At 41.0% G+C, this 27,684-nt stretch overlaps 3 protein-coding genes across 3 annotated transcripts; 2 read left to right on the forward strand and 1 right to left on the reverse strand.

Annotated features, from left to right (window-relative positions):
* The first annotated feature begins 3,580 nt into the window (after window positions 1-3,580).
* tmprss5 (transmembrane serine protease 5) lies at window positions 3,581-10,320 on the forward strand. Its single transcript, XM_061072534.1, has 14 exons — window positions 3,581-3,614; window positions 3,703-3,770; window positions 4,849-4,987; window positions 5,367-5,447; window positions 6,274-6,387; window positions 6,779-6,914; window positions 7,141-7,254; window positions 7,361-7,404; window positions 7,570-7,732; window positions 7,876-8,060; window positions 9,428-9,526; window positions 9,620-9,762; window positions 9,897-10,049; window positions 10,300-10,320. The coding sequence occupies exons 1-14, from the start codon at window positions 3,581-3,583 to the stop codon at window positions 10,318-10,320; spliced, it is 1,494 nt and encodes a 497-aa protein (XP_060928517.1).
* A 2,618-nt stretch (window positions 10,321-12,938) lies between these two features.
* Window positions 12,939-15,990, forward strand: pih1d2 (PIH1 domain containing 2). Its single transcript, XM_061073798.1, has 5 exons — window positions 12,939-13,121; window positions 14,844-14,970; window positions 15,071-15,304; window positions 15,435-15,709; window positions 15,856-15,990. Exons 1-5 carry the CDS (start codon window positions 12,939-12,941, stop codon window positions 15,988-15,990), a joined length of 954 nt encoding a protein of 317 aa, XP_060929781.1.
* A 423-nt stretch (window positions 15,991-16,413) lies between these two features.
* Window positions 16,414-25,948, reverse strand: dixdc1a (DIX domain containing 1a). The gene is made up of 15 exons (XM_061073613.1): window positions 25,896-25,948; window positions 22,455-22,612; window positions 22,208-22,353; window positions 20,571-20,660; window positions 20,238-20,291; window positions 20,088-20,138; window positions 19,731-19,835; window positions 19,553-19,606; window positions 19,367-19,459; window positions 18,567-18,644; window positions 17,897-18,058; window positions 17,729-17,795; window positions 17,472-17,580; window positions 17,203-17,311; window positions 16,414-16,958 (listed from the first exon to the last, which is right to left on the reverse strand). Exons 1-15 carry the CDS (start codon window positions 25,916-25,918, stop codon window positions 16,875-16,877), a joined length of 1,383 nt encoding a protein of 460 aa, XP_060929596.1. The 5' UTR covers window positions 25,919-25,948; the 3' UTR covers window positions 16,414-16,874.
* Between the last annotated feature and the right edge of the window lie 1,736 nt (window positions 25,949-27,684).

Genomic DNA, 27,684 nt, shown 5'->3' on the forward strand with positions numbered 1-27,684 from the left:
CTGCTCAGGAAACCAATAATAATGAATTCTTAGTAAAAAATGTTGAGCTACAAGCACAATGAGTAGAAGTCATATGAATTCAAACCCTATAAAGAAAAGCTACAAAACCTTAACAAGTATGTGCACACGCTTGATATTTAGCATAATTATTAGGTTATTTGCTTTCTTGCAGAGATTTAGAAGAAATACTGTTGTGTATGTGCCAGGAGACGGTTAGCTTAGCTCAGCATCAAGACTGTTAGCTTGATACAGGCCTGGGAAATAAAACAATATCAATAATCATTGCAATATAATTTTCATCAACAGCAATTTAACCAATGTCCAATATGTAGGTTTATTATGTATAGCAGCACAGTGATGAAGAATAACACTAAATTGTTCTTTGTGAAATATGTCATTCTTCGTCTTTAAAAAAGAGTTTAAAACCACAACGAATAAATTTGTCTTTAAATATTTAAATATCGATATCGACTGATAAGAAAATGTTTCTTGATAAAACTTTTGTCTTTGCCTGCAATAACCAAAAGGTCAAATGATTAGCTAACTACCAAAATGTCCTGTAAAATGGAAACTTAGACACAGTGTTGATGTTTCTCAATCGATCCATCAATTCCTTCTTTAATTCCTTAATATTCAGTTTAAAACCAGCCTAGAGGAACCCATATGAATCATGACAGGTGGTGTTCAAGAAGGGGTTCTTGAACTCATCTGACTGCTCTGTGGGAGTATACGAGACAAAAATCATCCACCTCTGCATTTCATTGTGTGTTTGCTCTGCCTACATCTGTGGGCTCTCCAAACTTTAATGGCCGCCTCTGCAGAGAGTTCACGGCCGACAGCTTCAATAACACAACTCTGATGACAACCTAAAACATCAATAAATCTGTTTTTAAATGCCTTGGTGCAGGATGGGACTCCGACAAAGAGCTGTGGAGACAAATGCTGGCCAAGCGGTAAAAAGAAGCTTCCCTCTTCTGTGTTGTTCGGGGTCTGGACAGAGAGGCACATGTACTAATGGCCCAGATAAGAGTGGAGCGGATCAAATCTCCCGACCGCCAACAGGGAAAACGTTTCCCCCTCAGAGCAGACAGAGACAGATACAGCTCCAAACTGAGCTACAGCCAGCCTCTTCACAGTGGAGCCTCAGACTGTGCTACATGAATAAATGAATGAAAGCAGTCCGCACCAGGAAGTCTGGGACAACCCGACGCCCCCCCCGTTGTGCTCGCAAAGAGGGGTTGACTCATGAATCTCAATTTCAAATCAAAGACATGAATATAAGCCAAAATGTGGCAGTTACTCACTGAATATATATTTACTTTAGTGATGTTGATATAGGTTTAGTGGCCGGGATAGATTTTGAGGTTGTTTCTCATAATATTAACTGATATGTTAGACAGTCTATCACACATTCACAATATCATTTTAATCAATTTAACAAATGCATAACATGCATTGAGCGAGCTTGGTGAGGAAGGTCTAACACATAGTGGCTGTAATGTTTCAAAGATATTTCTTCATTTATTAAACTAAAGAAGGGGCTGGTTACCTGGGAGGTGACTCAGATGTTTGTGGAGCCTTGACTGTGTGGGAACATTTAATTTCATATCTTCTTCCTCAGACTATAAGATTTTTTGAAGTTATTCAAGTGAGTTCTCTTTGTTGAGGTCACAGGAGAGTTTAAACCATAACCTTCACTCTGGAGCAAAAATCTGTTTTTAAACTTGACATTTATTGTGATAATTATCAATATCTAGTGATTTTTGTCCATTTCGTCTGACGCTATCTTAAAGAACAGTGCTTCCGGAAAGCTGACCTTCAGCGAGGTGTTGATTTTAATGCGTGACCATTTCAGGGGAGGCAGTTTTTCAGTGTGGTAATGTACTGGTACACAAATACATATACATTTTTTTTGTCTTCCCCGCTCATATGTATATATACATATATTCACAAAATTTCAGGCGATCATGAGCATATAAAATAATAAAGAAATATATAAAATATTTTAATCTACAGTTATAATTTCTCAAAAGCCATGACAAATTAAAATTGCTTGTTTTGTCTGAAAGACCGTTTGTACTGTAGATATATTAGTATATAAAAGGTTTTAAGTAATAGTGAAAGAACATATGTGCATATCATCTTATTTGGGAAGCTGGCGACAGACATTTAGAAAGTTTATTAGACAAATGACAGCTTTCAAAAGTGCGATTATCTTTCTTTAGATCAACTTAATTTTCAACTAATCATTTCAGCACAAATATGACAACACACTAGCACAGCACAACGGCAAACAGCTCTGAAAATACCTGAATCCAACACTTCCCTGTTACAAAGTCTGAACATCAATACCTTCATAAAAAGGTAGGATTTACTGCAGGGTTGTTGTACTAAACTACATTAGTTTAAGCTAAACTACAGTAATAAATTGCAGCTGAGTGTAAAATGCTTAAGTGGATTTTATGCATTTTCATTCAGAGGCGTGGTTCCAAATGAAATGTTTGTCTTTTTGTTGGATGGCTTGTTAAATCATGAAGCACAAAATAAAACAGCATAAAATCCTGGTAAAACCGACTTAAAAAACAAAGTCAAGTTGCCAATTTGATAATTCGGGACTATAAAGAAAAGATGCATGTAAGATAAAACACAGATTGGGTAAAGGGAAATATTGTTGAATTAAAATAACTTTATTCATCTTCCTCAAATGAAGCCTAACACAGTGAGTCCAGTTAATGGCAGCTCTGTAAATCACTGTTTAATCGACTGTCGAAGAAGAATTTCACCAGAAGAGGGAGCCATTAAAAACCCTGTGGACTGACAGCACCTCTGTCCTCAGTGCTCCTCTGTTTACCTCTGCGGCAGTAAATTATCAAACATTATTAACCTCCCAGCCCTGGTGATATGAATCTCAGGTGTTGATCCATCACACACGATTTACACCAGTGCTGCAATGCTCATTACTCTGTGTTTGATTTTCAAATAATTCCATGGCACCTGTTAGATGAGCCAAATAGATCTGGGCCATTTCTCCGATTCCCCCCCGAGAGAGAGACAAGGGAGGAATTTTCTTTCTGGCAGTTGTTCTCTTCACCTGGACTCTCGCTAATCCGACAGCTAGCATGTGGGAAAATCATCAATGACCTCTGTATCAAATGTTCCTGTTGCTACCAGGATCTAATTAGCAATATCTTTTCTAAATTAAAAAAAAATGAATCTCTCTTTCAGGAAATCAAATGAAGACATGTTTTGATCTTATGAACTGAGCTCCTTTTCTCACCGTGCTGAAATCGCACGTCATCCTCAGCTCAGTTGTTAATTATTTTCTACTATTTTTAGATGATTTCATTTTGAAGCCACCTGCTCTGACTGAGCTGGGGAAAAAAAGAAGAGACAGAGAAACAATATTGTCAAATAACAGTGAGACTGTGAGCTGGTTAACAGAGTGAAGAGAGGAAAAAGTCATCTGTGAGCCGGCGGACAGAACAGACTTCATTTAGGTCTTGAGTGTTGAGAGACAACGGCTTTGGATTCCAGATGATGGGGATTGACGTGATGTGAGACTTTTCAACAATCTGCAATAATGACCTTTTCTCAGAAGCTACAAAGTGTCTCAGGTAATCACACGTCTCAGGTGAAAATGGACAATCTTTTGGCAGCGGTAAAGAGCGTTACCTAGCAACCCGCCTGGTGCCCTATCAATAGTCAGCTTGGAGGTATCTCTGGAGATTCTCCCCCCCTACAAAGACCCGGTTCAGCTTCCACAGGCCCCCGTAACCCCCCTGGACAAACAACAGCCTCATTCTCTGCACCACTGCTGACCTCATTGTCTCTTTGTGAAGGGAAAATCCAGAGTTGCATTCTGTTAAATGGCAAATGGTGCGTCCACTGCGAGCGGGACAGACCTCTCTACCTCCGGCGCAGGCCCACAGATGAGCACGGACACCGCTGCCTTTTCCTCAGGACTGTATGCGGGGAAAAAATGGTAAGAAAAAGGGAGAAAATATTCACTTCACCTTGCTCCATCTGTCTAATGGAAGCCGTACTGACAACACCACCTTTCTCAGGTTGTTAGCTTCACTTGCACACTCCCAATTTGTGCTAACAGCTGCTGTTTACACATGTAGTACTCACTCCAGACCTGCATCGCACTTGTATCCGTCAACCTTCCTTATGTTTTAGTATTTTTTACCATTCATGTGCATCTTATGACCTGTACCGTGCACCTGCAGCGGATCTCTAAACTGCTCCTGCGCCACATACAACACACACACTAATTCCAGGAGCCACAATTACATGTCTCACTACACTCAAATACTGCGGAAATAGAAAGAGAGCAGATGCTGCAGCGTTTATTTAGATTTTGTACTGTAATTCCATAACGCAAAGTCCGCTGTCACATCTGTAGTATGGAGCACTTCATTATAACTACTGTCATACTTTCAATACGTTTATGGAAACAGATGCTCCAGGGAGAGGGAGAACAACAAAAAAATACACTCACACTCTAACGATACAACCTTTCTGAAGACAACAGGACATGTGTTTAAACCTGATTTTAAGACAAGCATGAATATTAATGCTTCAGCTTCACACACACGCACACACACACACACACACACACACCTGTAAACAGCTAGAGCTCCATCCATCTGGACTGGTCAGTGGCAGCTCATATCCAGGATTACGGCGCTCCTAATTAAACCTGACAGAGCCTGACAGGTGCAAAGTTGTTGAGGAGCAGATGGTCTCTAGGTCGTATTTGTTGCAAGAAGAAAACTTCCCTGAAACTTTATCAAACTGGGGGCAAGCTGTAAATGAGGTATGACGTGCCTGCTGTCGTTCTTCTAGAGTCTTGATGGAGACACATTATCAGTGATCGAGAACCCGACGGCCGTCAGTCATCCTTTTCACCTGGAGAAAACCGCAGGAGTCGCAGGGACCAAAAGAGTGCAGGGCTGGTTAAAAGGGATTCATTCTACGACTCACGGTAAGAGCCGGCGGTGCACAACTTAATGTGCATCAAACCTCCGACTTCAGCAGCAATACTGCTTCATTAGAGACACAAAAACCAATAAATGACACACACATCAGAGCTGTCAAAGCAACTAAATGTGAAGAATACGCCTGAATAAATAAAACAGACTGAATCCGCAGTGGAGTTAGAGGAAGTCTGGTAGAGAAGCATTTTTCTTATAAATATAAATTAAATCACTGTGTAGAATAACATTTCATCCCTTAAGTGTTGCATGTACAGACGATGGTTTATTAATTTACATCTCTAGGTGCATAGTGTGACATTTAATCATTCCTCTCAGCTCATATCTGGGATCAAAGGTGGTTAACTGGGGTCTTAACTGTCGCTTCAGCTCACAGGCTGGTGAGGCTGCTGGCAGCGCTGTGTGCAGTTGGGCTCCTGGGAGGTTTAGCTGTAGGTGTCTGGTTTCTAGGTGAGTCACTCTCTCGGAGCGAGAATCGTTAAAACAAGCTTTTCAGTTACAAGTAACCGAGCATTAATGTGTAAAACGTCCCAATTACAGCGACTCAAGCTCCACTTCACAGAAGAGCTTGACTGATCCTGGATTCCTTCGATGATGATTTGAAAGTTTTATAAATTTGATGGAGAGCCACAGCTAATTATTTTCATCACTGAATTATCTGCCAATTATTCCCTCGGCTGATCAATCATTCCTTTGGTCTATAGAACATAGTAAAAAACTGAAAACAGTCCAGAAATTCGTAATATCTTAATGTAAGACAACGAAAAGTATTTTCTTCTCTTTGGGACGTTAAACCATCAAATGTTGAGTTAATTGACCCATTTAAGAAATATCTGTCAACTAATCTGCTCGATAATTGGCCAAATTTAGATTTTTAGCCTCATGGCAGCCAAAATATAATCGATTCCAATCATACTGTTAGCATTTCTGTATTAAAATGTCTTATTTGTCAAAACCTTGACATATGCAATATTGGCTGATATATTTAAATGTTTAAAATGATTAATTATTCCCGTTTTTTCCCGGCAAAATTTTTTATGGAACATGTTGTTTGAATCATTAAGGACCAATCCCTTTCTGTACATATAAGAGTAAAGTTACTTGACTTCTCTTTGTACCAATACTGATCAAGTTAAAATTGTCTGGAGATTGTCAAACGAGATATGTTGCCCTTGATTAAACTTTTCCTGCATTTCAGTTGCTAAACTTTAGAAACAATGAAAATGTTTCTGCTGCACATTAAACAACCGACTTACTATATATTTTCTATATAAAGTCAAACTCCTGCTGAGGCCTTCCTCCTCCCAAAGTGCAGTGGGACTCGGGGACACAAAGGAGACGACTTTCTGCAACGTGACAGAGGACATTTCCATCTCCGACCCCAGGAAAGGTCTGTGTTCCTCCCTCTGTTTGGTGTTTGTTGGTGTCAGGTATTTACTTTATTGTTTATGAATAAGCAAACAGCGCAGGGTTGTGTGGTTGCTGAGCTTATTGTTATGCGAGTCATCCATCTGCATCACGGTTCACCTCCGAAGTGATTTTCAGTTGAACAGTATCAAAATTAACATTCATTAGCTGCTTCTTGTTGCCTTTTGTTCACCCTTGAGAGATGCCCATTGACTGACACTAAAACATCACACATAATGATGTGTTTGTGTTGACTACATTAGCATAGATGGTCAGGTTTTTCTCGAAATCATTTCCCACTCATAGAAGCGGCTTGTTCATTATTGTTGACTGAGAGCTTGTCTCTGGAGGGATTTTCAATCAATCAGGTTCAGTGTTTTACAGAATCAGCCCGGAGAACTCCCTCCTGGAGATCCAGCTGGGGAAGCTGCCCACCTGGCTGCCCGTGTGTTACGAGCGGTGGAACTCTTCGCTGGGAACGCTGGTCTGCAGACAGCTGGGTTATCTGAGGTTTGCACCCCTGACAGAATCACCCACCACCTCAGCACCGACTGAGACCTGAGCTCCCACTCACCCGCTATCTTTTAATTTAATATTAGTCTGCTTTGTCAAGGCTGAAGGCTCTGCTTATTTAGGATCTGCTAATTCCTCATTTGCAATCTTGCTTCACATCTTGTGAGTCTGAATTATCTTAATATTCACTTCCACCCATTCTGCATTTCTCTTCTGTTACCAGACTGACCAAGCATAAAGGAGTGAACCTGACAGACATCGGGCCAAACTATACGGATGGCTTTATACAAATTACCTCGGAGCACAAGAGCAGCCTGGAGAATATGTGGCAATTCAGGTAAAGCAATCTGTCCCACGACATCTCCTTATAATGATGCAGAGAAAACTGTGGCTACTAATACATTAATTATGCATCATTAGTTACCCAATTCATTTCCATTTAGGGGGAGCTGTGTCACAGGGAAGGTTATCGCCTTGCAATGTTTTGGTGAGCGAATTAAACTTAACTTTTTGTTTGACTTTGCAGATAACACAAAGCCCTCTAGTTCTTACAAGTCTCATATCAGTGGCAGAGAAAGTGATTGATGCCACTTGCTGCGGCACTTTCTGACCAATCTCACTTTTTCTTTTTGATAAATGGATCTCCGTTCAGAGTGCGGGACACGAGCAAAGCTGCCCAGGATAATTGGGGGAGTCGAGGCAACGCTGGGCAGGTGGCCGTGGCAGGTCAGCCTCTACAACAGCAACCGTCACACCTGTGGAGGCTCTATCATCACCAGTCAATGGGTAGTCACAGCCGCCCATTGTGTGCACAAGTAAGACTTCAGGCTTTATGAGCACTAAAGGTCAGAGGTGCAGCATCTGTGAGCGGGAACAATCCGTCATTAACATCCCACTGAACCCATGACAGTTCTCTCTTATCAGTATCTGCCTCCGCTTCTCTGTTGTCAAATGGCAGCTACAGGCTGCCTCAGGTCTCCAGCTGGGTGGTGTATGCCGGCATTGTCACGCGCAGCTCGGCTAAAATGCCCCAGCACACAGGATACGCCGTGGAGAAGATCATCTACAACAAGAACTACAACCACAGGAGCCACGACAGTGACATAGCTCTGATGAAACTGCGGACGCCGCTGAATTTCTCAGGTCAGTGCGAGAACCTCCTCACAAGATTTGCACACAACAAATGACTTGAGATCACAGCGCTGCAAAACAGACGAGTACTAAAAACAATCTCCATACTATGGTCTCTGTTTACAACTTTACAGTCATAGGCCTAACCAATACCTTTTTATATACCTTCCAATACCGTTTTCAGTATAATAAAGTTAGTAAAGTTGCTATATAAAACTACAACAAGTTCCTTCAAATTCAATCAAGCTGCACTAAATTGCAAACACACAGATTGTTTTCCCTAACAAGAACCATTAATTATTCCCTGTGAAATAAGTGAAAATGTAAAAAAAAAAAAAATCATCTGGATCTGCACCAAGATTGCAATGGTTTACTTCCTAACCCAGATCCTTCCACCAAGTTCTGTGGTAATCAGGCGTCCAGTAGTTTTTGTGTAATCCGGAAAACTAACAGACAAACACAGGTGAGAACATAATCTCCTCCACGGAGGTAATTCCTGATCATTGCCGCAGGTGCAGGGTTTATTATCCTCTGTGACATTAATGAGACAATGATATAAATTATGAATCAAACGGATAAAGGAATTCACATCACAAATCCCTCTCTACACAATCTAATAAACCTGAATCTTTATATAAATTCAAATCTAGGCATACAATCTCAGTGAAATTTAATGATTCCCTGCAGACATGTTAAAGTAACTATCCTGCTCGAGGAGTCATTTTGCTCTAATAAGATGATGTTCCCGTAAAAAAAACATCATCTTAAAATCAAATCTATTTCTCCCTCTGTGAAATCCAGTATCTTTAAATGTGCTAAAATCATTTTCATTTGGGTGATGTCTCCTGTTTAAAGTCTCTGAGTGTATGCGGAGTGGAGGTTTCCTGTTTCCACATCACACAACTGAGAGTTACACACTGGACCGCGATCAGCTTCCATGTCATGAATCATTCTTGTTTGTACACGTCTTAAACTGAGATTTCCGGTGAGCTCTGAGAAACATTCCCCTCTCAGCGGATGAATGTGAAAAACAGTGTTCTCGTGTCAAACTCTGCACATACATCATCCTGCACGGTGAAGCTCAGACTTCCAGAGGACGCAGCCATAAGCAAACACATTTCTGAGTGAAGGGGGACTTAAGGGCCCTACTTAAACTTGACTTGTGAACCTGACTTCAGAATTCAGAGAACAAGGTAAACTTGAGGGAGCCCAACGCAAGACGAATACACATCAGGAGATAAAGCACGAGTGGATATCTCTGAAACAGCCTGAAACAACGGCCTTGGAGAAAGAATGTGACGGAAATAACAAGTTATTCTGTTGGAGGAATTTCTATAAAAAAAGGCTAAACATATATACATTTTCCCTCTTTTAACAAGATACAATCCGGCCGGTCTGCTTGCCTCAGTACGACTATGATCTTCCAGGAGGTACGCAGTGCTGGATTTCCGGATGGGGATACACACAACCTGACGGAGGTAAGATGCTGCTGCAGCGCTCCAAGTCAAATTTGCAACTGCTCGTCTAACTGTATTGACAGAGGAGCCTTGAATATGTCTTTTCTCTCTCAGTTCACTCACCCGACACCCTAAAAGAGGCACCCGTTCCGATAATTAGCACAAAGAAGTGTAACAGCTCCTGCATGTACAATGGAGAGATCACGTCACGGATGCTGTGTGCCGGATACACAGAGGGAAAAGTGGATGCATGTCAGGTCAGATGTATGTTTTGAACACGACCCTGCAGAAATGAAGATGCATCCTCTTTTCTGATTGGCTGACAATGGAATGGTCGACATGCTGAAAACTAGGTGCGTCTATAATGAACAGTGTGTGTTTACCTCACTAGGGGGACAGCGGGGGCCCCTTGGTTTGCCAGGATGGAAATGTGTGGAGGCTGGTAGGGGTCGTCAGCTGGGGGACAGGATGTGCTGAGCCCAACCATCCGGGAGTTTACACCAAAGTGGCGGAATTCTTGGGATGGATCTACAACATGATTGAGGTGAAGAGAATTTTAAGAATTTCTGTCGTAGAAATCAATAATCTGAACAGTACTGTTAGTGTACCTGAGTGGAATTTGAGGCTATTTGTTACATTCACTTCACAACATCACAGAGAATGATATTTACATTACATGCATACAATGTACTTTATTATTTCATAAGGCTTTGTCTGCCACTTACAACTACTTCTGTTATCAATGCATTTTTCTATGATTATTCCTTATTATTTTTATGTGTTCTTATTCCCAGAACACTAAGGTGATGTCTTGAATTAGTTATGTCACCACAACACTCCAATTTACTATATAAGAGAAACAAAAGCAGGAAATCATCCCATTTAAGAAGATTGATCAAGCTAAAGTTTGGCATATTTCCATGAAAATAAGGGAAATTTGGATTTATCAAATATCAAAACAATGTCAATCTATGAGGCTGCACACTTGAGGACCCAAGTGTGTAAAGAAGATTGACACTGACATTAACATGTCGCTCACACAGTATGTGATGCCTCAGCAAAAGAGACAATCCAATAACCAATCTAATTTAATTTCGATGCTACATTTTGCTGATACTGTTTCTGTTTCAGTGCTTTAAAGCCCTTTAGGAATACAGGGTTGATCTAATGGAGTATTTTCAAATCCCCATTTTTACACAAATAAAAGAAGACATTACACCACTGCAGAAACAGCAGAGAGCTCTGTAATTTCACACATATCCATTATCCTGATGTTTCTATCCTCAGCAGTTGAGATTGAATGTTTGAAACTTCACAATGGAATATAATTACTGTTTATTTTAACACTGACTGCTAACAATGACTGTTTGTCTTCGCAGGATTACTGAGGAGAGCTCCTGGTGCACGAAGGCTGCTGCTGATATTACTGTTTGACACACTGGGAAAAAAATTGCAGTTCACATTTATACTTTAAGTGTCTGTGACATGATGTACACGTAGAGACAGAGTGGACACTTCAACATGCATTTTTACGTTGTATTTTTCATGTACTATATATATAAATTAAGCCTATTACTCAACTGTGTTGTGTCATTGATGTGTTTTGAGCTGCAGTTCTCCCTTTGACCGCTAGGTGACATCCGCAGATCACTTCCTGTATACACCATCTCGTCTCCATAGCAACACACAACCTTAGAAAGTAGTAGCTAGATGTAGCTTGTTACATGTTTGCTAATGCTCTATAATATTTAACTTCCAGCCACTTATGTATATTTATCTGTTTGTTTCCATACCTGCTACCTCCACAGTGTTTGGAGATCTAACATCTACCTTTAAAAATGGAGACAGCAAACTCAAATCGTGGCAGCGGCAGCTCGTAGAGGCACTTCCGGTGGCAAGAGAAACTGCCACTGATTCGGAAAGGCAGCTGTCAGATGCCACAGCTGTTTGGACGCATCTGCCTTGTTTGTGACATATTCAGGGAGATTTGAACTAGTTTGTGGACATTTATTTACTTGTTATTGATCCGGGGCATGGATGGTCTTTCGCAGTAGAGACAATTTCAAGGTGTGTCAGCCTGTAGGGTTTTATATCACAAATACTAAGTCAGTTGTACTTTCTGATCCACAAAACATTCTCTGGACAAATCATGTCAAGACTGCCCAGGTGATGTGACCAGTGTCTGAAGCCAATGGGAATGTTGTGTCTTTCTGTGTTATGACCTTTATCCTGGAGTTGAGCTATTGTTAAAACGTTGTACAACAATGTTGTAGGACCTGGCAGTGATGTCAATGGAACAAGATGCTTAATGACTGACTCTTTTCAATGAGTTATATCAAAAAAACTCAAATTTGCTCTGACTTTACTCCTCTGTCTGAAATGATGATGGTGAGAAGCTGTTATCAATGTATCATTAGCCAATTAATGTTCGTGCCTTGTGAACTTCAAAGATTTTTTAATATTAAAGTCTCTTTAACCCAGTCCTTACTACAGTACCTTTGCTATTTTTGACACATGTTAAACCTACTGTTTGGGTCTGTTGTTGCAGCTCTGTCGCCCTTTTCAAGGTTCCATTATTAAAATTTATCATCACTGACACAATATGTCATTACAAAAGACCAGGCTTAAATGTATTGCTTTAATTAAGTTATGATGATCTGCATTTTCACAAATTACTCTAACCTTAAAAATATAAGGCGATTATTTACACATTTTGAATGTCTGTCATCAAAACAAAAATTTTCAAGTTGTACTTGAAATTACTGGTCAGGCAGGAAACTTATCTAAATAACAGTTTGCTTCAATATCAGTACATTTCACTTTATTTTAATAAGCCAACGTTTATCAATATTGCTGCCGGTGGGGTTATGGGGTTTTAACTGAATTCATATAAATACTTTAGATAAAGTTAGAGAAAAGTTAAAAAGTAGTAGGTCAGCAGCTGTTTGTTATTTGTCTAGTTAGTATATGCACTGATGCTTTTACACCATAGAAGTGCATAACTCATAAACAAGAGTTTGAAGTTGAAGGAGTAACAATAAGTTATATTAAAAAAATGTATGGATGTTAGTATATTTAACTAAGAGTCCTTGGAAATGCCTATGAGATCCGGTCATAGGCCTAAGGAAAACACTTGGGCCAAAGTGAACTTATGACAATAAATAAAACTGTAAATTATATGCAATGGAAAGGAAAACAAATTGTGAGTTTCCCTTTGCCGTCTTGTTACACCCATAGACTGTATATATATATATATATATATATATATATATATATATGGTTACAACAAAGGCAGCTGACCACAAAGGCAGCTGGCTCATCAGTGTGGCATCAAAGGCAGCGGTCTCACACATCAGTGGCAGTTTCTGTTGACACCGGAAGTGTCTCCAGGGGCAACCGCTGCCACAACTTGAGTTTGTCCCTTACTGTAAAGATGTCGTCGACCGGTTGCAAAAAGGATGTCCTGCAGCAGGTGTCCCAGCTGTGGTCCATGATGGACGAGCTGTCCACCAGTGACCCCGCAGCTTACCGGAAGCTGATCCACACCCAGCTGGAGGAGGGCGCCGGGCTCAGCTCCCCCCCGGAGCTCGACTCGTGTCTGTGCACTGAGATGCTGGTGAGTTCACTGGAAACTTCTCAGAGTTTCCACACAGATGTTTAAAAAAGTTCGTACGAAACATTTACTCCTGGCGACGGACATGTGATGTCAGAGCGGGGGAGAGCCCAGGTGTGTCCCGTTAATCAGGGCCCGGTGTGAACAGGTGTGAAACTCAGACCTGGACCCACCAGGTTCTATGGCCTCATGAGGAAGTTCCTGTTCTTTGACCAGACCTTTATTTTGTTATTTTTAATAAAACATTTTAATCGCCAGGTAAGATGAGGCACAAAGTAAATTATTATTGATATTACGGATCCAACGGTGGATATGACCATTGATATATATAAAGACTAGATGTCTCGTTCGACGGAGCCGTCACCACGTGGCGGCCATCTTGCCTGAGGTTGCTCGCTCACCCATAACATTGTGTTGGTAGTGGTAAACAACCAGAACTTGCTAAATTTTCAACCGATTTTTGAAACGGTCTGGTTTGTTATAAACTTCAGAGATGTAGATATGACACTGTGTACTTATGAATAATTATGTTATTTTCTAAAAAAAATTTGCAGTGTCATAACTACATCTCTGACGTTTATAACAAACAAGACCGTTTCAAAATCGGTTGAAAATTTAGCAAGATATGGTTATTTACCACTATCAACACAATGTTATGGGTGAGCGAGCAACCTCTGGCAAGATGGCCGCCATGTGGTGACGTCCGGCTCCGTTGGCCGGCAACGCGGACGAGACATCTAGCCTTTATATAAATCTATGCCTGGACCCACCAGATTCTGTGGCCTCATGAGGAACTTCAGGACCTTTATTGTGTTTTTTTTTAATAAAACATTTTAAACGCCATTTAAGATAAGGCACAAAGTAAATTATTATTGATATATGGATCCAGAGGGGGGATCCGTGGACATGACCACCACTTGGACACAAGTCAAGGGCTGGTCACTCAGTGTGTCATCAGAGACCCGAAACACCTCATGTCCCAGGTTCATCCCTGAAGTGTGCCAGTTACTATAGGCACCAGAATGTGTTATAATTGTGTAGTTAAGGTGTCCAAAGTGACAAAGGTGGGCGGCTGTGGCTGAGGGGTAGAGCGGTGGTCCTCCAACCTGAAGGTCGGCAGTTCGATACCCAGTCTTCCCCATCTGCATGCCGAAGTGTCCTTGGTCAAGATGCTGAACCCTGAATTGGCCCTCATAGAACAACAAAGTGCTGCTAATAGATGCACTGTGTGAATGTGTGTGTGAATGGGTGAATGTATGACTGTACTGTAAAGAGCTTTGAGTGGTCATCAAGACTAGAAAGGCGCTATATAAATACAAAAACCAAACCTAAGGCCAATCGAGTATCTTTGTAAGTCCTCATATCATGACTCCTATGGATCTACAGTTGATAGATCTATATATTATTTGGTCAGTAAAAAGGAACAATCATCACATACTCTCAAAGCCTCTCTCTTCATTAGAGGCAAAGAAAACCAGACACTAGACCCTGTAAATTCTTTAGCATTTTTTTTTACTTGAACATTGGAGTGAAATTTAATATTATTACAGTTGTTTCCATTTAATATTCTCTCTGTCCACTTAATTATTCCTTCCAGCTCAACCGCCGACCCTTAAAATACAAAACATTTGACTTTCACCACACACAGTGAGGCTGTCATACCTGTATCCTGTTAGAGGTTAGAGATCAGGTTTCTTACAGACAGCAAATCTTTGTCCTCCACAGGAGCCCAACAAGGGGTTATTGTATCTCAACATATGCAGCTGGAAACGTGTGCCGGCGCCTCAGGATGCCAGCCAGCCATTACCTCTATGTTCAGGAAAACTGGAAACAGGCACAAGTGAAAGTCCAGGTGAAAGATGCAGCACCAGCTAAAGAATTGGATCACGTGTTTCATGATGTAAATAAGAAAACTACTGTTGCTGATGAATTGGATGTTTTTTCCTCCTCAGACGTGTACACTGTGTTGGATGTGGCCTTAAACCCTGCAGTGCTGGAAACAGATAAGAAGGACAAATCCGATTTGTATACACTGGCCCTGACCTTTGCCCAGCAGCAGCATGGGTTGAGGTTATCTCAGCAGTACACTGTCATCACATGTAGCCCACAAAGTAGTCAAGGTGACCTGAACCGCCGCCTTGGATTTCAGCAGTGGCCCACCAACACCTCCAAACAACCCGACACAGGTAGAGCAATAACTCTCACACCCTCATTTATATCTTGTTACTGTCTTCTGTTACTGCTGCAGGGGCATCATGTTTTACCCTGCAGCACTGTTTCTAATAATCCTGAGCACTCTTTTGTTTTTTTTTACAGCCAGTCAAACCCCGGCTTCCCTCCTGCAGCAGATCGCCTCCCTGCGCTCGGGGCAACAGGACGACGAGCCGACTGCCCAAATTATCTGCAAACCCGCGGAGAACAAAAAGAAGGATCTCATCCAGGTCATCTCCAGCACTTCTGTGCAGCCTCAGAAGCCAAAGCACCGACTGGAGGTGAAAACTGATCCAGCGGGGGTTCCTCGCAGCGTGGAGCTGACAGTGGAGCTGCCAAAGGTTCGCTCCATGTCAGATTGCCAGCTGAGGATTTCCAAGGTGAGCGGTAACACACTCCCCTGTACAACTTTATAATGAACCCCTTCAGAATCCGGTGTGTGTCAGAGCCTAGTTGGATGTCATTAAAAATACACAACTGGCCTGTTCCTGCTGTTGTGAAGTGCTGATTGTATTTTCTTCTGCAGGAAGACGTGTTATTGGAAGTTGAGGATGTTTGCTATTTGCTCGTGGACTTTCCAGTTGCTGTGAATGAAGACACTGCGTCTGCCGTCTTTAACAAGAAGAAACGACAGCTCGCAGTGAAGGTGGATGTTCTGTGAGCGTTTGTTTTGATTGAGAGAGAAGCGTAGAAGAAGCGATCAGTCCTGCTTGGAATCGGCTGAGGAAACTGTGAAGCTTTAGGAGTAAATTCTGACACTGAATATACCTAACAATGAATTTACAAAAGAAAAGAAAATTCCTTTTTTGCAAAGGAAAACAACAGCTGCTCTGTAAACTGGTTCTTCATTAAAAATCTTAAATGTTTTTCTGTAGCAAATACTGTTATTTCACTGTGTGGGTTGATCTGCAGCGGCACATTTAATTCTCAGCCCAAAACCCATTAATTGACTTGAATGACAGTCAGACAGGATTTGTTTATTAATGTGTGGGTGTGCAAGTCCCGGTGTGTAGTGGTTAGGAGCTGGTGTACGGTGTCAGTGTGTCCGCCGGGGGAATAACTGACAAAATGATCCGTGCAGTAATTTGCCTTTATTAAAACATCACAATGGATGGGGAAAAACAACATCACTGTTTGGCAATCTGGAACGGGTGAAAAATGTCTGTCAGCACTGATAACAGCTTCTTCTTTTTTTAGCTCATCCCATGTTATTTTTTGTAAATCACATTTCTTTTTATATAATTCAGAGATTCAAGTTTACTGTCCGTTAACTTTTAGTCCCCTGTATTAATGTATGAGCTGCAAACAGTGTCTGATACGCATTCTTTAAAAAATTAAATAAACAAAAGTATCCAAATGTGAATTTCAAGTCAAATTCTTCATATGAAACATTCATTTTCAAAACATTGGTTTACACTGAAATTGTATTCGATCTTTTGGTCCCAGTTAATTGTGTTATTGTTTCTTATGGCATCACGAGTATTTGTTTTTCTGGTCCAGTGGGAACAACTGAGGTTTGCTGCGGTGCTCTCTTGTTCTCGGGCTCTACCTCCGCTCTCCGTGGTCCTCCTCCACCCACGCCACGATCTTCCCCTCCCAGCCGGGCACGACTGCTCCGTCCTGGAAAACCTGAAGAGCCGACATCAAGCATTTACACATCCAAGAGAGACTCATCCACCGAACAGCACAAAGGTCCACATGGGGAACTCAAAATAGCTGCTCAGTGTTACCAAATTCTCTGGGATGATAAGTCACCTCGCCGTGTTTTGAAGTACAGAACAGACACGGCTATTATTAGCATTTCTTAGTCTTAACCTGACATTTTACATTCCCGAGTTGGAGCTAATGTGAAATAAAGTGCTCCAACACCTACCTCCTCTTTCACTGTGCCAAACTCCGGGTCAAGGGCCTTGAAGTGGTATCTGAAACTGCCTTGTCTGTCCACAGCAGCCTTGAAATCTCGCAATGTCACCTCGCCCAGCCTGTGAACACACGCTGTCAGTCATGGTCTGTACACACAACCACTCACAGAGGCATTAGGGCGCTCTAAGGATAAACATTTAACCAGCCACGAAGCATCTCTAGTGAGGGATCAAACAATTACACTTTCAAATAAACCCGACATAAAGTGTCTGTTTGCACCTTTTTGGGATGTTGATCAGAAACGGAGTGAGCGAGCGATCGGTGAAGTAGAGCACTTTGGTTGAAACGGTGGAATCCAACCCCGGGCTGCTGTGTGAGTGCGCCATTTCTGGAAATCATTACAAAACAAACTAAATTTAGTTTTTCACAAACAGATTCTGAAAATGCCTCCAGCCCCACTGCCAACGAGGCATTCTCTGTGGAATTGCTGGGACGATGACAAATCCTAAACAAAACAAGGAATTTGTTTGTCTCACTCGAGCTCATCGGCCAGGACTCCCGGTCTGTCGGGTTGGCTCTGCGTCCCGGTGATTTAAATTCCTCCTAGAAGAAGAACCAGTAAATCACGTCACACTGACAGATTTCATCGTTGTTGACTCATCATCCATCAGGTGACATGTGTAGCTGTGTGTGTCTGTGTGTACCCCTCTGTCCTGTCTGCGCTGCGTGTCAAAGGTGTGTAATCGTTCCATGAGGCTGGACATGCCCTGCTCCAGAGTGTCCAGGGTGTGATGCTGGGGATCATGGCCGGAAAAACTGTCCCTCAAACTCCGGAGAGCCTCCCTGACCAGCTGCAGCTCGTCTCCCTGTGGACACAGACGCCTGATAGTCAAACACTTTCTATGAATGTAGTTTTGTTTTGATACAAAGGTAGATATCAATGTCAATATACAAAGAGATGTATACAAATAAATTCAATAAAAACACTCATTGTCAAACTCACGAGATAAATCAGATTTTAGACTCGTTCATTCAAGTTTATTAAGTAGTTAAATTGACTTATTTCAGTTAATTAAGTATTTCACCAATTTTAATTTGTTCGGCAAAAGGCAAATCGAACTTATAATACATCTAACTTAGCGTATTGTTACTTTGACCTAGTGCATTATTAAAATATAGAATTTCCTTATTTCATAGGTCTTCTCTATTTTTAGAATCTTATAACCTGTGCTCACTGTGCTCCGCCATTATTTTCATCACACATAGCTTTTAATTAATTCAGCTTTTCTTCAATACAATAAGATCAAAATTAAAATATCTAACTGAACATTAGTGTTTTCTGATAAAAAGGTTGAAATAAAGAAGAATACAAACCGGTGCAGTGTGTTGGAATGATGGAGGAGATGTTGAAGCCACTGAGTTGCTGTAACCACCACTTTCACTCCTGTATGACTGAAAAACAGATGACACGGCATAAATACATGTTAAATAAATAATGTGTAGAAGACTCATTAAAAATAGAGGAGGTTTAAACCCTGTTTTCTGTTTTACAGTGTTTCTCTTCATTATGATTTATACATGTACTGTAGTTTATTTTGACTTTGACTCACACAGGCACTACTGCGGCCAAAAATACTCCCTAGGGCACCAAATGTGTATTAATCCACAGCTGAAAGTAGGCCCCGACAAACCTACTACAATCTGTATTTATATAAACTTCAGGAACTGCTAGGTTAGGAAATATCGTAATTCTTTTTTACACAAACACAAGTGTTATTGTCAAGTAGGTACGCAAAAGAGTATACTGCAACCTTTTACCACACAAAATGCTTTGCATGCTCACCTGCTACAAAACTGAAAACAGATGTTGCAGTGATATGGGGATCCTAAAATAAAACAGGGCTACTAAAGGTGGGTTTTCACAAGTGAGGGGTCACATTATAAAAAGATAAATCTCTTAATGAATCGTAGTTTTATTATAGAGCGAACTTAATTATATTTAAATTGTCTTTAATCTTTTCTTGTTTATTCTGATCCAGATAATGGATAACACATTTTGTTAGTTAATTCAATTTCACGTTTGATTTTGCAATTCCCTGATTTCAATTTGCTGACTTAAGTTTTGAGAAGCGCTCTATGAATAGTAAATGCTTGAAACGTGTCGTGCTCCATACCCGTGCAAGGCTGACTTCATGTGCTTTATGTTGAGCATCCTCCAGCTTTTGTTGCTGCTGCTGCAGTATTCTCTCCTTCCTCCCGAGCTGCTGCTAATTGTGACACGAAAGACGGATGGCGTGAATCTCTGTATGCGTGTCAAGAACTCAGGAATGCACTGAAGTGTAAATAATAAAAGACGATACCTCATATTCACTGAGCAATTTGTTCTGTTCGCTCAGCTTGTGTTTGAGCTCCACCTGCAAACAGATACATCAGTGTGATATACGAGCGCTCCCCCATCTCTGTCACATAAACCTGCATCCATAGGTCAAGCAGGGCATATATTATGTCGTGTCAAACGGAAATCATCACTTGTCTCACATTTTCCCCTTCCAGCTGATCTTTGGCCATGTTGGATCTCAGCAGTTCCTGCTTGAGCTGCAGGACGGCGTCCTCCTGCACTGCCAGACGCTGCTGCAGAGCATCCTAATGAGAGAGATAGAAGGAGATCAAAGAAACGTCCGTTGAAGACCTGAATACAGATCAACTTCATCCACCTGCAATAGGGACAGAACACCCCCACCTCCCAACTTTATCATCTTTGTACTGAAATCCAATATGGATGTTGTGCAAGAGAGAAACTGCAGAATCATCAATTTAAGGTGGACAAGTCAGAGTTATATCCTTTAATCTATTTTAGATTGCACACAAAGGACAATATCAGAGTGAGAGCTTTACCTTGATGGCCTGAACGTGTCGCACCTCCTGTTTGTGTCTCAGGAGATCCCTCTGAAAGCCACACAAATGCACAGAGACATTAGAGTGAGGGACTCTTTGCTGACAGGGCAGCGCTTCTGTTATAAACCTGATCACATTTACTTACTGTACCTTGAGATCAAGGGCCTCTTCCACGCTTTGGTCCAGACGACTGCGGATCAAAACCTTCAGAGGGAGAGAGTACGCGGAACATAATTAGAGGATGGAAAAATGTCAGAATGCATGAGGAGATGTCGGGCCTGCATGACAGCGCGCCAGCAGATTAGAGAGATTCATCCGTGCTCCTCTTGAGAGGAACGCGAATCAGACAAAGGTTTCAGTCCTCTCAGGAGGAGTGACGCCTGCTGTCCTCATGACAACAGACGGGCTGACACTGACACTTCGCACACAGAATGGCGAGCGAGTGTTGTTTTTTCTCGAGTTAGCAGAGAGAGGGCACCGTACCAGCTGCTGATCAGCGTTCGCCCGGTTCTCTCCGAAGCTCACGGATCCGTCCTGGTCCTCCTCAGGGAGGGAGCCGTGGAGCAGCAGCGCCTGAGGACAGAAACACACAAGCACATATAAACTGTGTATAGACACAGAGTACAGACATGCAAGCAGTGGTAATTAAATTTTCATGGCAGGGGAGCCTGATATATGTTTGTGTATTTGTATTTGTAAATGCAGTCGTTCTTTTGTACTCGGCTGCACAACAAGTTGTTAATTTCAGCTAATCAAGCCAGTAAATTCAGTCGACTGAATCAGATTGGAATCAAATTGAAAAGCTAACAGAAGTATACACAGACTACATCCTCTCACCTCCTTTACACACACCCGCACACATGCTCACACATTAATCAAACCATCCCTGATAAACAATGTGAATTACCAAACTTAGTAAAGAGATCTTTCTAAATCTGTTAATTAATAATGGACATTTTTCGGTGACATTTGCTAGAGGGTGTTTATTTGCTAATTTATCTGATTGCAGCGTTATTCTCTCTATTTTATTTAATTTGCCCAGAGTTTGATTACATTTATCAGGTCTCCAGATAAAAAAATTATCAAAAGCCATTTTTTTTCACTTGATTCATTTGATTTACTGAGACAATCTGAGATGTGGAGATTCAGACATTTGGAACCAGGCTACAAACTCAGAATGAAACATATAAAGACATGTTGACATGTTGTATGTTTGGACATGTGGTTTAAGCAGAGTTATTTCTGTACAGGCCACCTCACACATCTTTTTTTAAATATTGTAAAGTGCATTGACTTGTGTCTTTGGACAGGTACAGCGATTCATGTAGGTCATGAAAATCAAGCTTATTTATCAATAAAAAAGGATCATGTGAGTTTTTTCTTTCCCCTCCAAGAATAGTTACATAGTAGTTATACCATTGGAAAGATATTATCAAGCGAAGAACCACGAGCTTTAAGATCTTAAGTTTTACGGCTCCGTGTATAAGTCCCTTTAAATTTCTGTTTATCCATTGGAAAGTGACGTCAGCAGCACAGCAGTGAAATCAGAGAGACAGAGACATCTTTGTGGACAGATCTCATGAGACAGTGTCAGTGACGGATCTCAAACCAAGTTCATGTTTGTCCTGATCTGGAAAATAACATTTTAGGGTCAAAATGTCTGGAAGTTGCTAACCCGACCCTAATTGGCTGTTTTTAGGCTTTTCACTTGTCTCTTAAAGGGGCGGGGCAGTGGCAAAACACTTCTTGAACTGTCTTTACTCTAAAGTAGCATCATCATATATCTACAAACATTTCCACAAACACATAACAATATATTATAGAAATATAATATAGAGAGAATAAGCTACCCTGCTAATCAGAGTAAACTGGCATTTTTCTGGCATGAAATCTTTGATTATATATATTTTTTATCTTTTGCATAGTTATTTTATCTTTGGGAATCTTTGCAAAACTGACGTGGGCAGAGGATTTCAAGTGTGCAACCAGGCTATAATTTCACTGATGCTAAATTTAAGCTGCTGCCATCCTCTGATGTTCCTGTAGTCTTTGTGCGTTCTGTGTTTGTGTGTTGAGCGACGTGGTTTCGTTTTTTAAGGGTTCCGTCATCAGGAACTTACCTGGAGGCGGAACACCATCCTCCTGGCCTCCTGCATCTCTTTCTCCAGATGCTCCTGGTGGGCGTCCAGCTGCTCCTCCCAGGACTTCTCCTCCTCCTGCACATTGTGCCCGAGGGAGGGACACAATCCACATAGGGACACCTCCTCTGTGAGGAAGAGAGGAACATAAGGACATGAGGCGAGGGAGCTTCATTTTTTTTTCTGATGTTTGGATCACTGCACAAGAGCCGACGTGCATCCAACCAACCTGCGACCGATTTCTTCTCTGTCAGCTCAGATTTGTCTTCTCGAGAGTCCCCATGGTCCTCGGCCTGATCGTGGACGGCCTCCTCTTTAAGGGTATCACTGAACTGGGTGATGACATACTCCTCTTTGGGGGAGTGAGCCGGGCTGGCCGAGCTGAGACTGAAACAGATGGTGGGCACAGGCAGGAGTGAGTGTGTTTGAATCTCCTGCCAAATGAGCAGCAATGAATAAGCCCAGCTGAATTAAAATGGAGATGCACAACTTCCCATATAGAGCACAAAAAAATGATTGAATGAATCCTATCACGGCTAAATATTTGAAACCGTATCCTTCTTGAAAGCATATCACAGACTAACTGATAATAAGATGAACGGAAACACATGACAGACCAGAACCGAAACCTGTTCAGAGAATAGTCAGCGAGGGCAGGAATTTGCAACACTGTCATTTTTCCAACAGGAAATTCTTCACATAGTTCGTTCCCCCCTTCAGCCATAATTTCAAAACATAATGTTTGTGTGGCTCCTGAAAGGCTGGATTTCCTGCAGCTTGTATGAATACACTGTGTTTTGTGTGTTTTCTCAGAGCATCGCTCGTAGCCCGAGGTGCAGGCCGACTGTCGTCTTCAGTTTGATCTGTTTGTGGAAATAGTATACAGCTACTGTGACCTGTGACCTATGGCATTATGCATGGTGCTTTAACAGGCCAGAGCGTCTTTCTCCTTCTGTGTCTGCGTGGGAAAACAAGCCGGAGTCTGTGGAAACTGATCTAAACTGCGTGCGAGCAAAAGAGAGAGATAGAGAAAAGCACCAAAAGGCCTGACTCTCCTCCTGAGGCTAAAACTAAGAAGAGAAAAAACAAACTGTGGATTTAACTGTGGACTAAAAAGTGCGTTTAGAAACCCATTAATGTCCTGAGGGATTTGCATGGACATGTTCCTCCCAGACATGTGCCAGGATGCAAGATTGGGATCGCAACAGCATTACTCAGCAAAAGCTGATATCCCCACAGACAGTAAAACTATAATCTGTCACTTGAAAGTTCACATTGACTCTGTATGAAATAAACTGTGATATATATTCATTAAAATATGCATATTTCATATCCGCTTCTGGAGGTTCATATATTTCATATCTCGACATTGGATTGATTCTGAATTAGTTTTTCCTACATAAGCTATAGATTGTATCAGAGTGTCACAATACAATCAGTTTATTATTGTGGTATTATATAACCCCTGAAGCACATCTTCATCTTTTAAATGGACATTACATGGAACATTATAAATTTGTTTTATCTTATATGATAGTGTCATGTCTGATAAAATGTCTCAAATACTTTTACTTTAACTATCTTTCATATGGGAAAACAACTTTTAGTTATATTTACATACTCAACACCCTGTCTTTGTTTTAAATTTATCCCTAAAGAAACTGGAATCTGTGATTTTCAGTTAAAAACACCATAGAACTGGAATACTTCACCTAACTCACTCAGATCTGTTACTTTCACGTTTCTGCTTGTTTAGCTCGACTGTGTTTCTTACAGCAGTTCATTGTATTGATCTTCTTGTTTGATTTATAGGTCAAATCAGTACTTGACAGAATGTTACTTTGTTTGGCAGCGACCATTTATTTTATTCCACGTTAGTGACACCTTGTGTGTATGTGTGGTTTTGGTCAAGTTTTTATCATGTATCCTATTGCTTTGTGTTGCTTTGTTTATCTTTATTGTATCATCATTACTGCTATTTGTGTATTTGTTAGTATAACTTATGTTTGCAAATCCCCTTAAAAACGTGTAGCAGTTTCCCTCACTGCTCTCTTCTTTTGTAAATAAAACTGCAAATCGCATGCATGGTCACTTATGAAAAGCTGTTGAGATATTTTAGTCTGGACTCACAGTGAACCTAATGAAAGGGGAAATTGCCTTGAGGCTGCTGCTTGGTTAAAGAAAAGTATATATAATTTGGTGGCCTGTAATTTTGACTTTTTTTTTAGTTTAATCATGTGACATTTTCAGGCTGCAATCAGCACACAGAGAAACGTCTGGTAGTTTGATCCTTCTCAGAAAAAGTCATTGCAACAGGTCACACAAAAAAAAAACAGTTTTATCAGATGCTGCTGTGATTATCCTTCAGTGTTCTTCACAAAGAGGCGGCCTCCCACTAATCATGTCATTCAGAAACCCTCTGTCACGTCTCAGGTTCCAGGTCAACTTCTAACACATTTATCTTAGATGCTCTTTGTTGATCAGCGGCACCAACAGAGCACAAAGGTCTATATATATATATTTGGAACATATGGGCTAAGCCACAGATTAACCGCTGGGATTTGCGAGAGATGAGCTTCAGTGCAACAGATTAACATCATCTGATCAGCAGCATCAGAAAGTTACTAAATATATTTACCCCAGCCCTGTACTTAAGTTGATTTTTAGGTACTTAAAGTATTTCTGTTTTATGCTACTTCAAATTTATTTAATTTCAGAGGAAGGTTTTGCACTTTTCACTTCACTATATTTATAGACATGTATTGTTTATAGGTTAATTTTTATATAAAGATTTTACATTACAAAACAAGTGGTGATCTTGTAAGATACAATTTATTGCTGAAAGTTAAATCAGTGCTTCACCAGCTTAGTGGTTTGAGTCTTTTTGGGACATTTCAGAAGTTGTTTGCAGCTCCACTAAAGAAAAATCTCTCCAATGCACTTCTCAGTTGGTTATATTTGAATAACTGTTTGTGCCCCAAAGAGGTAAAATGACCCATAATTGAATTTCTTAAAAATGTTGACAAATGTTGACAAATGTAAGAAGCGTAACTTTACTTTTCCTTTTTTCACGCCACTTGAATCATCTTAAATCCCTTCAGATTAATGTTATTACTTTGGAGGGGGCCTAATCCCCAGTTTGAAAACCGGTGAACAAAAATGTAGCCGTATATTTTCAAGGATAAGTTCATTGTGACATATTTTTGAGAATATCTTCACAATCTAAACATTCATCCTTGTTTTTCTAAAGAATACAAATAAAATAAGGAAAAATAACCCCATACATCTTGTATTTATAATTCTAAAATAATGTAAAATTCATAACCCACCCTCTGAATTATGAAATGGAAGAGCCGGTAATGAAAGTTAGAATGAGGTTGCTAGAGCAATGGCAGTTCAGCTCACACACACACACAGGGACACACCCACACCTACCTCACTGTAAACACTGAACAATAACCTGCAGTACGAGGAGCCTTCGGTTGTTATGGTGATATTTATTTCTAACACTAACACTCAGACACATGATGCTGATGAAGATGGTGAATAAAACGTGTAGTGTGTTGACTTCAGGCCTCAAATCTCTGTACCCTGATGCTCTCGTTCATCACTGACACACAACAGCAGCCTGTAGTGTTCAAACAACAATTTATATAAAATCCTCTCTTACCATTTCATCTGTTTGGCTCCCATGCTGGTGTGTGCAGGATTAACCTCCCATACAGCGGCGCCGCATCTGGGTGCTGATGGTGATGATGATGCTGCCCTGCTTCCCGGACAGGAGCATGGAGGCAGCAGGGAGGGGAGCAGCCCAGAGAGCAGCAGCTGCAGCCACAGGAAGCCTCCACGTCGCACACTGTGTTCAATCACAAACAACAGCAGGTTCAAATCTGCTCCTGCAACATCTCCCTGCAAACACAGAAACCTCCCGATCCCAAAGAGAAGCCCAGCTCCTTCCCCATGAGGCTGCAGGCACAGAGGAGAGGCTGGAGTCTGGCTGCTGCTTCCTCACAGCTCTCACCACCAGCTCCCATTCACGAACACAATGTTTTTTGTTCCTGCTGCACGAGAACTGATGCAGCTCTTGTGCATCTCTCTCAGCCCTTTTCTTGTTGTGTGCATGTATTACCTCTGCCCTCCCTCCCTGCCTCCTTCCCTCTATCTCTCCTCTGCTCGGTCGCCCAGGCTTTGTATCAGCCCTTCTTTCACTGAGCGAGGATGTCAGACATGGCTCTGTCTGCCTGGGTGTGTTTACCCTCCCCCTTCTCCCTCATTCCTCCTCCCTCCTTCCCTCGCTGCTCTCTCCTTTCACAAGGAGGAGGAGGGATCTCTCTTCCTCCTCCTCCTCCCTCCTTGCTTTCCCTTTGATCTCTCTACTGTATTTCACTGCAGCTAAAATAAAGAACCAGCACATGCATGGAAAACATTAGATATTACATATATGTTATGAATGTTTTCTTTGTTGACTAAAATCACAGGTTTAGAGTCAGAATCTAAAAATAAACTAACAGAAAGAAGGTATTTATACTTAAAACATTCAGACGCCTAAAACACTGACTTCATGTGATTCAATTACATATTCAATCTCGTGGTTATTACATGAGGTCAATGTAAAGGGTCACATTTAATGAAGTGTTCTCTTTCATGTGGAGGTAATGGAAATAAATCAAATAACTTGAGGGCTTTTCAATCAAATAAGGTTAAAGTGTAAATATATACATTAAACACACAAATCAAATCACACAAATCCAATCACTCTCAAGTGATTTGATTTATTCATGCTAACTCAACCTGATGGAAAACCCTTCATTAAATGTCTACATTTACATTGAACCTATGCAATAAAGTTACAAGGCAATTTATAAGTAATTGAAATACAAAAAGTCATCATTTGAGGCATAATTATTTTTTGAATCTTCAACCGAACTAAATTTGTACATGTATCATATGCCATAAAGTATCCTGCCTCAACCCGGGGCTTTATGTATGTAATTTATTATTAAGAGTGTATTTGTACATACTGGTATACAATTCAGCTGTTTTTACTGCTTTCATGTAGAATGGGCGAATGGCGAAAACACCTGTGCAGTAAAGTGCTTTTAGTGCTCATCAAGACTGGAAAAGTGCTAAATTTACCATTTATTGTGTGTAGTGAGCCTCATTTTTACAGCCTTAAAAAACATACAATATATGGAAAAAGCACCACTAGAGCCAGCCGGCAAAATGTGAAAAAGCTTCACACCGTGCGCAGCAGGCTTCTTTGACAAGAGTTAAGTAGACTCTTGAACAGTGTCTGACTGAGCTTCCTGTCATTACGCTGCCACTGCTGCTATCGGCAAGAATGGGAAATCGGTCTCCAAAGTACTTCAGTATTTCAGCCCCTCTTAAAATAATATACTCTATATATATATATATAATAATACTGGACAAAATTACACATTCAAGCATTGTAGCAGTTA

Source organism: Limanda limanda, chromosome 6 (assembly GCF_963576545.1).
Source record: "Limanda limanda chromosome 6, fLimLim1.1, whole genome shotgun sequence".
NCBI lineage: Eukaryota > Metazoa > Chordata > Actinopteri > Pleuronectiformes > Pleuronectidae > Limanda > Limanda limanda.

Bases quoted from the DNA above. Each gene is read 5' to 3' on its own strand.
- tmprss5 (XM_061072534.1), top strand. From the start codon at position 3,581: ATGACCTTTTCTCAGAAGCTACAAAGTGTCTCAG. The intron at 3,615-3,702 runs GTAATCACACGT...CCCTATCAATAG, and splicing joins GAAGCTACAAAGTGTCTCAG to TCAGCTTGGAGGTATCTCTG. The intron at 7,255-7,360 runs GTAAAGCAATCT...ATTTCCATTTAG, and splicing joins GAGAATATGTGGCAATTCAG to GGGGAGCTGTGTCACAGGGA.
- dixdc1a (XM_061073613.1), bottom strand. From the start codon at position 25,918: ATGGGAGCCAAACAGATGAAATG. The intron at 20,139-20,237 runs GTACAGTAAGTA...TGTGGCTTTCAG, and splicing joins AAGAGGCCCTTGATCTCAAG to AGGGATCTCCTGAGACACAA. The intron at 17,312-17,471 runs GTGCAAACAGAC...GTGTGTTCACAG, and splicing joins CTGATCAACATCCCAAAAAG to GCTGGGCGAGGTGACATTGC.
- pih1d2 (XM_061073798.1), top strand. From the start codon at position 12,939: ATGTCGTCGACCGGTTGCAAAAAGGATGTCCTGCAGCAGGTGTCCCAG. The intron at 14,971-15,070 runs GTGAAAGATGCA...TTTCCTCCTCAG, and splicing joins AGGCACAAGTGAAAGTCCAG to ACGTGTACACTGTGTTGGAT. The intron at 15,305-15,434 runs GTAGAGCAATAA...TTTTTTTTACAG, and splicing joins CTCCAAACAACCCGACACAG to CCAGTCAAACCCCGGCTTCC.